The sequence below is a fragment of the Mercenaria mercenaria genome, chromosome 2 (assembly GCF_021730395.1).
Source record: "Mercenaria mercenaria strain notata chromosome 2, MADL_Memer_1, whole genome shotgun sequence".
Classification (NCBI taxonomy): domain Eukaryota; kingdom Metazoa; phylum Mollusca; class Bivalvia; order Venerida; family Veneridae; genus Mercenaria; species Mercenaria mercenaria.
This window is the reverse complement of record NC_069362.1, coordinates 93,360,874-93,375,438: the sequence shown is the minus strand read 5'-3', so window position 1 is coordinate 93,375,438 and position 14,565 is coordinate 93,360,874. Positions and strand designations below refer to the sequence as shown.

At 35.1% G+C, this 14,565-nt stretch overlaps 2 protein-coding genes across 4 annotated transcripts; both read left to right on the top strand.

Moving 5' to 3' along the window:
- Positions 1-614: 614 nt before the first annotated feature.
- Positions 615-6,125, top strand: LOC123564596 (uncharacterized). Of its 3 annotated transcripts, none has more exons than XM_045358297.2 (2): positions 615-738; positions 3,366-6,125. In XM_045358297.2, the coding sequence occupies exon 2, from the start codon at positions 3,387-3,389 to the stop codon at positions 5,292-5,294; it is 1,908 nt and encodes a 635-aa protein (XP_045214232.2). In that variant the 5' UTR covers positions 615-738; positions 3,366-3,386; the 3' UTR covers positions 5,295-6,125. The 3 variants fall into 3 exon arrangements, with proteins under 3 accessions (XP_045214232.2, XP_045214231.2, XP_045214230.2); XM_045358296.2 differs by lacking the exon at positions 615-738 and adding an exon at positions 2,756-2,990; XM_045358295.2 differs by lacking the exon at positions 615-738 and adding an exon at positions 3,025-3,151.
- Positions 6,126-6,256: 131 nt separating this feature from the next.
- Positions 6,257-13,831, top strand: LOC123565269 (uncharacterized). The gene is made up of 3 exons (XM_053537245.1): positions 6,257-8,655; positions 9,190-9,405; positions 9,788-13,831. Exons 1-3 carry the CDS (start codon positions 7,242-7,244, stop codon positions 10,234-10,236), a joined length of 2,079 nt encoding a protein of 692 aa, XP_053393220.1. The 5' UTR covers positions 6,257-7,241; the 3' UTR covers positions 10,237-13,831.
- The last annotated feature ends 734 nt before the right edge of the window (positions 13,832-14,565 follow it).

Genomic DNA, 14,565 nt, shown 5'->3' with positions numbered 1-14,565 from the left:
TGGGGACCCCCGAACTTCTCACTATTACCAAATCTACATAATGCGATATAAAACTTAGTTTAGTCCTAATTGTCTTTACGGAGCCAGAAATTCGATTCCACTGCAAGCAGCTGTTTGTTAATATTTATTACTATCTTCACGTCAATAATCATAAAAAATCTCATTGAATATATATGGCTATAAAATACACGTACTCGTTTTATATAGAAAACGTGCCACAATTGATTATCTAGAAAAGCGCGGGTTAATCAGGGGAATTGATTAGGCGTAGGAGCGGGGTGTGTGGGGGGGGGGGGGGGGGGGGGGGGGCAGGTAGCGCACCCCTCTCTCCAATTTTGTCCTTGAAATAACAGTACATAAAGGAAACATTTAGATGTACTGAATGTATTAATATAGGGATTTACTTGATGTGATGTATATTGTAAAGAAGGTGAAGGTTTTTATTTACACAGAATATCTGTAGTTTGATGATGTTGCTGTACAGCCAACTTCACGCCGATCAGTAATCCAAAATCATAACTGATACCAAACGAGTAAATGGAGGAAAGAATCGCAAATAGTAATTTAATAAAAAAAAAACCTCACTCAGAACGGCGATTATTCGAGTTAAGACATTTGAATCGTATAACGATATGTTTACAGGAAGTATATTCTAAAAGCGTTTAATTACAACGAGCGTCGGTGTGTCAGTGGTATTAATGTTCCTGCCCTACAGGAGGCAGAAGAGAATATTATAAGGTGAGTTGTATCTATGCAATATGCTTTCAAACTTTTTGAATTTGGTGATTATGTACTTTTACGTTTAGTATGTATGTAAGCATTTCATATTTCAAACTCTCACTAAAAATAAGCTTTAAAAATGGTTTATGAAAAAAGATGGCGATAAGGCAGTATTACTGAGGTAAGCATTATTATAAATCTGCATGGTCTAGTTTGACATTTAAAACTGAAACAGTTCAAAAACGTTGCAACGGTTTACTACCTTCTTCACAATATTTTTGGTTATTTAAATGAATATATATCTTGCAAAATTCTTATGTCAATAAGTCTGTACATTTAGTCATTTTCTGAGTACTCACTGTTATCGGGTTATTAAGAGAAACTATTTTTCGGTGTAGTCCCTTTAAGGGGTCATGTGATACGACACCGACTATCAAAGGGGGTTCATGTTATACGACCCATCATCCAATTTATCCTTTTCATAGAACATAGCAGTCGCTACAATTACGTATATAGAGCAATTAAATTGATCCATCTCCGAAATGACATCTTTCTTCAATAGTAAAAGCCAAACTTTGGTATAAACTCCTAAAGAAGCAGTTAGAAATATTGCAAAAAAAATGCAGTCTTCTTGTATTTTTACCAATTTCTAACTTTTATTTTCAGCCACTTTATCATTTATCAGTGTCGTATATACATTCCATGCCAAACTTGCAAGAAATGAACATGATGATAAATTTCACCCAAAATGTGGGCGAGTAGCTTTAAATTGTTGGTGTTGTAATATATGACGCCTTAAATTATATATTTTATCGCGCAGAACCCCCTTGAATTATTTGTGTCATCACATAACCCCCTTAAAGTATTGCTGTCATACCACACGACCCTTTTAAATCATTTCTGTCCCTTAAATTATTGATGTCGTATCACGCAATCCCCTTAGATTATTGGTGTTGTATCACATGTTCCCCTTAAACTAGTGGTGTTTTATCAAATGGCCCCATTAAATTAGTTTTGTTATATTATATGACACCCTTGAATATCATATGGCACTCCCTTAAATTTGTTTTCATATGTTGTTCGCATATTACATGACTCTCTTCAAGTCTTGATGTACAAACCATCTCACATTAGATATGCGTAATTACACGTTGTATGAGTACTGAAAGTAAATACATGTAGAATGGACCATAAAACTAGTTAAAACCTGTGATGTTCTTCACTTTGTTTCCTTCTTAGCAGGAAAATGTTGTTGTTTCTCATGAGACCATATCTTGCATTTCCTGTATAAAGAAGGTGTTACTGGCATAAGTATTTTTTCAAGTGTCTATATATATATAACTGAAAGGAGCAGTCTCATCTAATTTCAGGTTTTACTTTCTTTGAAATAGTATTATTTAGTTTTCTTTCAAAAGCATCGTATTTTAAGAAAGTACCTGGGAGGAACTCCAGCAGATCGTTCCTATATTGACTTTATATTGCTTTTTGTCTCGAGCCAAAAATGAGCTATATTTGAAATCAACACAATTATCAAATTAACAAAATGTTTGCTGCTTTTATTGAAAAATAAACGTTTAGTTAGCTTGGCAATCAGGCTATGGTTACATGTGAAAAACGTTTTCTTCTAATTGTTGTTGTTAATATCTATGCTGTTTGAATAACCAGAAATGTAAACATGGCCATAATGCCGCCAAAACTCTCTATATATTATAATGTTACAGTTATTTTAACATTGTTCGTAACTCGAAACATGTTTTTGTACATGAAAGTCATCATGTGGCGAGATGATATGTCATTACCTGCACTTGCATTACTAAATGTAACGATAGACTGAAACATTGTATTTTTTCTGAGATCTGATAGTACAAATGCCTAAATCTAAATACGACACAATTGTGTGATTGTTATCAAGTTGCTTAATGTTAACGTTATTTGATAATTCTATCTGTCAGTATATACCGACTAATGAGAGCGAATTAAGTGCTCTAGAAGCTTCTTTATTCTTTTACACTTAGACCTCTTTCGTTACCGCTCATCCATATATAAATTTGAAACTTTTAAAACGTAAAAAGTGTTTGTAGTTTAATTCATTGCTGTGTGTTTTAACTAAATTGAATTGTACAACCATATTTCCGTGTGGAATGTTGTATGGATGGATGTGTTCTTTGAATTTATCTTTTTCTGTCGGACTTTTTTCTTGTCATAGAACACGGACGAAAATTTGTCACATATAAATTTACAAAGCAAGGAAATTATATCCTATTGCAAAGGTATTGTAATCGTTAATATCCTGGTTTAGGTTTGGGTCTAAATCCTGACTGATTCATATTTCTTCCTTACAAACGACGCAAAATGGGGCAAAGTTGCATTGTGGATGTTTGAATACATAGAATCCACTGCTTGTAAACAAAGTTTGGTTGGAGATCGAAAGGTAAATATAGCAGAATGTTGACAGTTTATTTTGACTAGAAAATGCAACAAATAGTTGATATACATGTACTCAGAGTTTTAATATGCATTATGGTTGAACGAACCATCAGACACGAGAGAATAAAGAGATTATTAAGTACGTTTATGAAAGTTCACTTTTACCACCCGTTCATAGCCTTAGCTTTGTATAAAATGTTTAATGTTTTTTTTTTCAGAGATTGAGAAAAGAAACAATTATGTCAGAATATAGTTACATCACACCTATGTGTGACTGTCATCAGGATGAAGTTGCACTGGTACTCTGCCGCCACCATAAGGAATTGCTCTGCCTAAGCTGTGTATTAGGAAGAGAGAAATCACCAGCATGTTCGATCATTGAAATCCGAAAAGTTTCCGAAGAGGACGATATTCTGATGTTAGAATGTTTAGTTGCTAAACAAATGACAGTAATGAAGAAACGGTTAATAGACAATCACGAAGGGAAAACAGAAACTGTAAAGACTAATTTGGAAGAACAAGTAATAGAGATGCATAATAAACTAACAAAGCGACTCGACGAAATGAAAGATAATTGTCTTAAATCAATCGAAACACAAGCTAACGCAGTCATAAAAACAAACGAGAATAACAAGCAACGACTAGTTATAATCGAAACAAAAGTTAATGAATACCTCGACAAACTGTCGGCTAGCTCACCAGACGACATCGTTAGTATTCGACCTAACTTAATAAAGCTGAAAACAGAATTAGTGCAGAATATTCCATATAAAGAATCCGTGCCTGAAGGTCTATTTAAACCAAATAGTTTCTTTGGCGATTTCATTTTACAAGAAGATACTTCTCTTGGACGCGTGGTTTTGACTGATACCGAACATTATGATATGATTGATGCTTTGCCTGAAAATAAAGTTGAGATGCGATCACAAGAGACACTGCCTATCCAACATTTAAACAAAAGTGAAGTTAGATCGAAAGAAGAGGACAAAGAATCTGTCGTTACACGTCAAAAACTTTCAGCGGCGGTGTATACATCATCAGATGAAATAGTATATGGTATTAAAAACGAAACTCGAGTTCCTGCTCAAAGCGGCGAAAATACTGGTGAAAGTACGCAAGCCGACAAAAAATCATCGGAAGAAAAGTCGGGCAGAATATTTGGAGGACTACGTAGATGGTTTTTGTCGGATATAAAGAGATCAGATAAATCAGACGGAAAGGAACCTGAGAGAGGTACTAACAACTTGAAGACGGGTAGTCTATGTGTAAATAAATCCAGAAGCACTGAACATGTATATGATGTTAAAACGTTTGCTCCGTCAAGTTACGTGCATCCTAAATATCTGATAAACAAAACAGTAGTGCTATCAAAACTCGAACAGCAGTTCAGCTCTGCATGTAAGTTTTCCAAACTTGTTTATCTTGGAGATGGATTCATAGGGTTGCTGTCGAAAGCTCATAATTCTTTTGTGATGGCAGATTTATTCGGAAACGTTTACAAAACGAAAACAATGATAGGTGGATTGGAAGGTGCTGTTGCTACAGGAAAAACTGAGGTTGCTCTTCTCGTTGAAAATGGACATCAGATTTGTAAGTTTGATGTAAGCTTTGTCGGATTTTCAACGACGGATTACTTCGTGGTACATGAAGAAATCCCAAATATAACTGGATTCGATTTCGATGAATCGTCGTCGCAATTTGCCATAAGCTCACCAAATAAACTAGTCATTCTTGACAAAAGTGGAAGAAAGATGAAGACAGTACAGTATAGCTCCGTCCAGGCGCCTTTGACTCAAATGACAACAGCGTATGATTTCAAAAGAGATTGCCTTTACATAATGAACATGCAAAAAAAAACTTTAAAATGCTTCTCTTTTAAAACGTCGGATACACTTTGGAGATGTAAATATGAAGGCAGGTCGTTCATTCCGAGGAACATGTGTCTGTACAAAGACACGATTTGCATTGCGTGTAGGGATGAGATCGCCCTCTTGTTAGCTGATGACGGTTCACTGGCTGCAAAACATGACACTAAAAGGCTTTTGTGTGATTGTCTCGGAGTGTACGTTATTGATGACGTAATTGTGTTTACATCAAATTCAGATGACTTTAAGGAATCAACAAAACTCGCATATGTCAGCATTTGAAGAATATACACGTGCAATGACGCTTCAACTGATGCAAGAAATTTTGTATTCGAGACATATCTACTGTATTGCTTTTTCTGAAAAGCACAAAGTTGAAGGTCTTATATTTTCCGGTAAAAATACTTTTAGCACTGATTCAATGCTGAATGGTGATTCAAGCGTGTTTATCTTCTAGACCAATTTATTCTTGTGTGAACGCCAAGTCAATGCATTTTCTTTCATTACTGATTCAACGCTGAATGAATGATTGTAAATATGAATGCATTTTAGTGCAATTTCACTTAATAAGCCAGTACAAGTACGTTTTCAGAAAGGTTAACAAATCAGTGTAATAAGTCCATTTAAAACCAATGTAAAATTTTGCAAGAAGTGATCTATTCTGTGTCATGATGAATTTTGCTAATTTCATTGTTGTTTCGTGTTCAAGTTATACTTTTTGATGGCAATATGACGAATCCAAATAAGCTAAATAATAGAGTCACGTATAAATAAACGAAAATGTATGTATGCGCAAATAAAAACAACTGAAGAACGTAAAAGAAATACAATTACATGTATATACATTATGGTAGGGTGACAATCAGGTCCAATTTTTTTTGGACCCGACCATAAAACCTAACAAGCTGAGTCATATATCGAAATGTTCGGCATAGTCTGAAGTTAATCAAAATGCCGGGCTATTAGATGGCAACTTGTGGCGTTTTGAGAAATCCAAGATGGCCGCCAAGATGGCCGCCGAGATCTCAAAAGACACCTATCTGTCTATATAGACAGAATAACACAACTGTTTATTCACTTTTATTTGTTCTTTTAATATAATTGATACGAGTACACATGATTTGTATTATCTGATCACTTTTCAGCACCCAACTGATTATTTATATTTGAATTTTGACTTTTATAGTCAAACTTTTGGATGAAATTGGGGGGTAGGGGGTGGTATTTTCAATGAGGTTGTGTTATTTTTCAATCAGATGTCACTTATTGTTTACTTAGATGTAAGTTAAGATAAAAGCAACTGCAAATGATAACAGTTGCATGAAGATATACAGAGTAATAAAGAATTGTGAACAATTAAAGGTGGGTGGGGTAATCAAAAATGAATCTTAGGTATAATTTTTACCGATGTAGCAGCCACAATAGAATAGTCCTTATAAATTTACATGTTTGTCATTTAGATATGATATGTTTTAAATTTAATTTTAACAAAAGCCTAGAAATATTCTTGGTAAACATTGTTCTGCTTTAAATAGATCTCTTTAAAGCTATGTGCGCCGTCAAAACACCGGACATTTCAGATCGATGATATTTTAACTATTCAAACAGAATAAAAGAAGTATAAAAAGTGAAACCAATTATCTACCGGTAAGTTACATTCTGTCATTACGTTTTAAATCTTTTAAACCCATCAAATCCATTGAAAAATACAGTAGGATTAATTTCAAGGGGTACTTTTTACTGGTAGGACTTATTTTACGGAACCATGTTTACTATAACACCTGAAGTTTTATGGAGGGAAAATTTGAAAATGTAAAAAAAAGTTTTAAATGTTTGCCACAAACCAAAATACTAGTCCAAATGTAAGTTATGGTGGTTTTACACATTATATATGTATAAATGTATATAAGGATCAATATTTAAGGGAACTTTGTTTAGAATAGATTTATATTCAAATTTGCAGTGTCATCATTGAATGTTGTTTACATGCACTTATTAGTCTTAGATCTATAATGTTCTTTCTAAAATGCATGTGGTGATATGTTTAAGTTAGACAAGTAGCTCCTATGTTCAGGGTTATTCTAGATAATACAGAAATGATGTTTGGCACATGATTTATGTGCATGATTAATTCTGCATATTAGGTAAATTGAAACGGTGTTAGCATAAAATGATGCTCTTCAGATTTATCCCATTTAATTTGCAGTTTGTGCGGGGAGGCCAACTACCATGGAAAAGAAACGAAAACTTACATTTTCTTCAGACTATTGCTGCTTTTGTCAAAAGCAGTTTACTTCAACTGGCAAACAAACACTAAACCCACTTAAGTTTGATACATTGCTATCTATTTGCAAGGAACAAAATAATGAAATATCACAAAATATTGTTGTAAATGAAGACAACATTAGAAATGGTGATGTAAAATTGTCATATCATAAAAACTGTCGAACAAAATTTATATATTTAAAACCATTTAATTCCAAACCAGATGTAGAAAATGGTGCCTCTACATCAAATAGTGATCTTGCGACACCACCAAAGTATACCAGGTCACAGTCAGATCAGTTTAATTGGAAAGAAAATTGTTTCATATGTGGGTGCAAGTGTAGCACCAAACATCGTTCTAAATGGTCAATGGTTGAAGGATCAATTGATGAAAATTCTAAAATGTATTCACAACTATTAAATATATCTTCATCAAAAAATGACATGAACTTACACTCAAGATTGTTAAGTTGTAAAGGAGATTTGGTGTCTGTGGAGGCTAGATATCATAGGGGCAGTAAAAACAAAAATTGCTTGTCTAAGTATCTGCTGAATTTGCCTAGCCCAAATACTGATAAAGTTCTTGACCAGAGCATTTTAGAAAAAGTATGTACACAGTTGAAAAATGAGTTACATATTGAGATTGAAACAAAACGAAGTGTACTTGAATTGACTGATTTAAAATCGAGAATGATTGAACTTTTTGAAAAACACGGAATGGAAATTGGAGTTTCGATGATGCGCACTAACAGATTAAAAGTTGCCTTTGGAAAAGTTTGGCCGGAACTTATGTTTATTCCACGGGAAGGTACCACCGACCTCGTTTGTTCACGAGAGATTGATGTTGATGAAGCGTTAGCAAAGTATGTCAAGTTAGAGAAGTCTTTTCAGTCGGCAGCCGAACAGAATGATATTGAAGAATGCCTATCCAGTGTATTCTTAGATGAAAATGCAAATGAAAACACAGTTTTGTATGAAGCAGCTGTTATATTGAGAAGACGAATTCAGCAGTCACATGGCCTTGACAATATGTACTTTTCTAAAGATGAGATCAACATTAACGAACAGGTCAAATTCTTAGATCCTTTATTGTTCCAATTTGTAAATTGGGTAGCCTCTGATTCAAAACTAGAAGATAGTCATAATGATCCAGATCAGAGAATAGTATCTGTGTGTTCAGATATCACATATCTAGTTAAACATGTGATAACTCCCAAACACCTCGGATTATCCATATATCTCCACCACTCATTCGGGAGTAAGAAACTGATAGAGGATTTACACAGTCACGGATACACATTGTCTTACAACGAATATAGACAGTTCTTAACATCTGCAGCATTACATGCATCATCCATGCAGAAGAAGACATTTTCAGGTATATATAATAATAAATCTCATGTCAAATAACAGTTACAGTTAAATCTCTATTTAAAGATCACCAATGGTTTCCGAAATGTTTGGTCTTTATCAACATGTTATAATGGTCTGACAAGAGTTAAAAATGGTGGTCTTTGCAGACATGTTTTGTAATGGTGGTCATTATTCACAGGTGATCAAACCGACCACTTATTATCTGCAGACTGCCTTTTATATAAAAGTGCTTTCCGTGAACGGCTGATAGCCATATTAAAAATATACAATGTACTTAGTCTAATAATTATTTGGTGTAAACAATATTTATTAATCACAATTCATTTAAAATATGTACATTATATATAACAAAGGTATACAGGATTGAGTAGGAAACTCGGAGCTTATTTGAAATTCTCTCCTTATATAACATTATAATTATACAATACTTATTTAAATACAAATGAAATTTCACAGCAACAATAACAATAATCACTAAAAAAATCTTTAAAGTGTAATCATGTTTGGCTGGAGTGTAATCATGATCTTTTTTATAAAGGTGCAATTATCCCTGCTCATATGTCACGGGAAGAAAGACCTGATGATGACCTAATCGTAGTTGCAGCGGACAACTGGGACCACAACGAAGCAACGCTTAGTGGGAAACAGTCTACACATGCCATGACAAGTATCCTGATAACTGGAAGAAACCGGTGTGCATCAGAGCGCATACCTAGAGTGTCAGAACGGTCAATCAATCTATCAAGTCTACCAGGTATAATAAAATAACACGTAGAGTAATATTTTAGTTTTACTATTATCGATATAATATAATAATAAGAAGAATAGTTCTATTTTATAATAATGATGATGACTTATTATCATTATTATACAAGAATATTGATATAATAAGTAATAATAAGTAGAAATGTTTTTAAAATGACATGACAGTAAAAGAACATGTTCATTTCATAATATAGGATGTTTGATATTCATGTAAGTAACTGCATAATTATATTGCAAGCTTCCTTGACATTAGCAATGTGAGCATATGAAATTGATACTATTTAGGTGATCAATAAACGATAAGATTAATTCAATAGCGACAGTAAATTCATTGTAATAACATATTTGTTAATAAAGCATTAATGTTGCAGGTGTTGGACTATCAAATACTCTGGTGTACAAGAAACCTACAAGCAGGCCAATTCCACCATTATCTCCAGTTGAGATCAGCGAACTCAAACCATCCGAGCCCGCCGAAACTCAGAAGATGCGCACAAATGAGTTAATGTATAACATTAATCGATTAGTAACCACTGAATGTCCGCCGTGGACTGTTTTTCAAACACATGCATTTCCTGATTCAGTTCAAGAACCATCTGAAATTGTGTATAATCCAATCATCATGGCACCTCCAAATGATCCAAACACTGTTTACACAACACTTAAACGCACAAAAGAGCAAGTAAATGCATTGGGTCAATCTGTGTGTCCAGTAATATTTGATATGGGTTTGTTGACCAAAGCTCTGGAAATTGTGTGGTCTAGACCTGAGGAATTTGAAGGTGTTGTACCGATTGAGGGTGGAATGCATTTTAGATAGTTAGATAGTTTTCAGAAAGGCAAGTTCGTAGCAAAACTCACAGATGGCACGTTTAATTGTGTTTGGATTGATTACGTATTGGAGGTCACTCAGAATAAAAGTCTGAAATCATCAGGTGGAATAGTTGGAATAACACACAATGACAGTGCTTTGATGCGATGGTTCCTATCAAGACCATTAACAGCCAAGTATGCAATGGAGTTTCAATCAGGGCAGAAACCATCACACCATGACCCTGGGAAACATCACACAGATACTCCTTACCATAGGAAAGCATACAATGAGTCTGTTGATCAAATGCTTAAGCTGTTTGAAGAGGATACCTTCATTGATCCGTTTTGTCTGACTTCACCCCCATCTACCCTTACAAACATGGCCACCGGTGTGCCAGCCCCACCAGAGATTGCTGCAAGTCTATTGGGATGTCACATTACTGGTGAAACGATGTTGCACAATTTTGTACGTGACCGATTTCAGGTGAAAGGTGAACAGCCACCGAAGAAAAAATTCTTTGATCCAATGCCTCGAACAAAGGTAAAGACAATGGGAGCCACAAAGGCATCAGTAAAACTAAAAAACAAGACCCTTAACATCAATGGCGAAGAGATGTACCTCAGATTACTTGCCATCAATGCATACAAGAAGGTTCCATTGGAACGTGTTGTTTCCTTCGAGAATGCCCCAGCTCCCTTAAGTTTGTTTGCAGATGATGGTACGATGTGTTCAACCCAAAAAATCAGATTTCATGCAGAAGTTAGAAAATCTTGCCGGACCTGAAAATGTTATCAGGAATTGTTCTGACATATCACATATTGATTCTGTTGTGTTTGATGGTATGGCCATTATACAGATGTTGCAACCAAGGATGTCAAAAGCCACTTACCAGCAAATGGCTGAAGCATTTTGGGATCACATCCTAAGACTGAGTGCAGGTGTTTTAAATGTACATGTTGTTTTTGACAGGTATGATGAGAACAGCTTGAAGATGCAAACTCGAGAAAAACGTGGTGAGAATGTATTATCGATTGCCCCTGTCTCAATCCAGCCCAACATGGTCATTGGAGATTGGAAACGTGTCCTGACTAGTAGCAGGTCCAAATCTGAACTAACGAAGCTATTTACAATGTATGTTGCTGCTAATTCTCATGTCCTTCTTCTTGATGGTGTAGAGGTCTTTGTCTCAGGTGGTCTCTATGACAAAGTACTTAGAATGACAAATGAGTATGTAGCGTATGACAAATCCCTTTTCTCCACACAGGAAGAGGCTGATACTAGGATGTTGCTGCATCTTGTACATGCCGCCTCTGAAGGTGCAAAGAATGCTGTCTTATTCAGTCCCGACACAGATGTCCTGGTACTACTTGTTCACCATTATAGTTGCCTTGGATTGTCAGAGTTGTACTTTAGAACAGGCACTAAGGGCATGCACTCTGATAATACAAGGTACATCAAAGTACATACAATACATTCAAAATTGCTACCAGCTAACAGATCTATCCTGCTGACTGTCTATTGCATGACAGGGTGCGACACATGTTCCGCCTTCTATGGCATTGGAAAGAAAAAGGCGTATAATATTCTCTGTCAACATGCTGCCAATCTTTCGGGGCTTGCCAGTCTTGGAGAAACAACCGAAATTAACCAAACACAAATATCGGCAGCTACCTATTTCGTCGGACTTCTTTATGATCATGACAAATGTCTGTCTTTGAACTTACTTAGACGGTTTCTTGTTCAAGCTGGCAAGGTAAAGCCAAGAAAACTGCCTCCCACAAGTAACAGCTTCTTGTTACATTTGTTGAGATGCGTGTACCAACTCTACATTTGGAGAAATGCATTAACACATTATGTTGATTTGCCTGATCCATTAGATTTTGGGTACACTAAGTCTGGATCTGGATTGTACACTCCCCAATTAATGTCACAACCAATGTCTCCCACAGAGCTCCTCAATGACATGGTGTGCACGTGTGATAATCAGTGCAAGGATGATTGTGTTTGTTCCTCAAATGAACAACCTTGCACATCAGCATGTCAGTGTGAAGGGTCATTGGACAGTCAAAGTATATGCCAAAATCTCTTTACAATGCTGGCAAACATTTGTAGTGATGATGAGGATGATATATAAATCACAGTTACACTTAAGAGTTATGTTCTTTCTCAGTGTCATGCAACAGCTAAAGCATTTTAACCCCTACCATGCTGGACACGACTGATTTTGTCTTTGCGGCCAGTGTAGACTACATCCGTGCAGTCTGATCATGGTCTGCACTGTTCGCTATCCAGTCAGAAAATTTTCAGTAAACATCCCTTCAAATGATAAATGATACTGTCTACATCTTAAGATGGACCAGTCCATTATAGAAATTTAGCATGGTAAGGGCTAATTAGGATTTTACAAGCTGATAATGGGACATAGGTTATGAAAACTGTTAACACAAAGAAAAAATCTTGGCTTCGCCTCAGTTTGTTTCTGTATGTTAGTTTGTTATCCGCTTTTATTGCCCATGTCCTGTTACTGGCTGGTAAAGTCCTCTTTTTTCTATCCTATCTTAATCATTAAAGATATAGAGAAAAGGTACATGGAAGATTGTGTTTGTGGGGTGCCATATTAACTTACATTTGCTATAATGTAAAGTTAAAGCCCTACCTCCACGGCTTTTGTGGTCATGCAACCCATTATTATAATAGGTAATAGTTAATCGCCACAAGTCACGCTTTTGCATACATAAACAGGGAGCCATTTTAAAAGCATTGTTTCATTCTTTACTTTCTTACACTAAATGATGCATTATAGTATTAAGTTAACTGTTGCATTTATGCATAATGCATAGTGATTTGCGATATACATGTAGCATTGAGCAGCAAATCATATATTTGCATTTTGCAAAATTTTACCTTAGATGAGATTCATTTTAGATTACACCACCCACATATAAATCGCCTTATAATCATATGAATGTATTTTTTCAATACAATTGCTATTATTTGCAATTGCCTGTGTCTTAACTAGCATTTGAATTTAAAAAAAAAAATGTTTGACTGAAAATAAAGAAAATATCAAAATAAATACTACCCCCTACCCCAAATTTTCCCATATTTTCGGCTTAAAATTGTCAAAAATCATATATTATTTCTAACTTTGATGTTAATATGTCTTTAATTTAATGTACTATGTGTATTTCTATTAATGATATCAAAAGAACAAATAAAAGTTAATAAATTGTAGTGTTATATTGTCTATATAGACAGATAGGTGTCTTTTGAGATTTCGGCGGCCATCTTGGCGGCCATCTTGGATTTCTCAAAACGCCACAAGTTGTCATCTCATAGCCCGGCATTTTGATAAACTTCAGACTATGCCGAACATTTTGGTATATGACTCAGCTTGTTAGGTTTTGTGGTTGGGTAAGTCATTAAATAAGCCACTTATCAGCTAATTGTCACTCTACCATTACGCCTCCATATAAAAAGTACTGCTGGGTTTCTTTTTAGAAATATCTAGCAAGATTTCAATGTGTTGTCATTAAATGTTTTATTTGGGGCACTTAAAGCCTGAACTGAAAGTGTAACTATAAATATACAGCTGTCCTTATCCCTCGTGTTGTCTTCATTCTCAGTATTTTTAATTTCACCTCGTTCACTTCCTTTCATTCCCATGGGAAATGTTTCCCAGAGGAATTTTTTCTCACATGTTTCCCTAAGGAATGGCTTCCCCTGGGAAGATTTTGAAAACAATGAAAACGAAATTTATCACAAAAATTTCGATCATGGTGGGTATATGATACATTAATTACTGTGTCTTCACGGAGTTCAAAATACATTGTTCCTCGTTTGTTCCAATGGAAAATGTTCCCATTCCCATGTGGAGATGCCATTTCCGTAAGTCTATTTTTCTTTGCTTATACTGCTTAATAAATGAAATAAAACAAAAGAATAAAAGGCATGGAATTAAACAAGGTAACCAAGACCTCAAAATCTGTGTTATAATGAATACATGTACTTGCTTTATTTCCATATACTGGCGCGCATATATGGCCTAAATCTGCTGGTTGCTAAATACCCTAGTATTTTTGTTACCAGTAACAAATGTTCTGTGTCTTAGTAACAAAATGTCACATCAGAACCATGCAGACATATAGTTCATGTGAATAAAAATGTCCGCTTATCTATGTGTACCTTGTAACACTAGTAACGAAAGGTAACAGCCTATAAACTTGTAGTAACAAAAAGGGCACAAGGGGTAACATCCACTACAGTTATAAAAGTAAAATATTCTTTCATCCACAGGCCCCTTAGTAACACTAGTAACAAAAGATAACAGCCTAT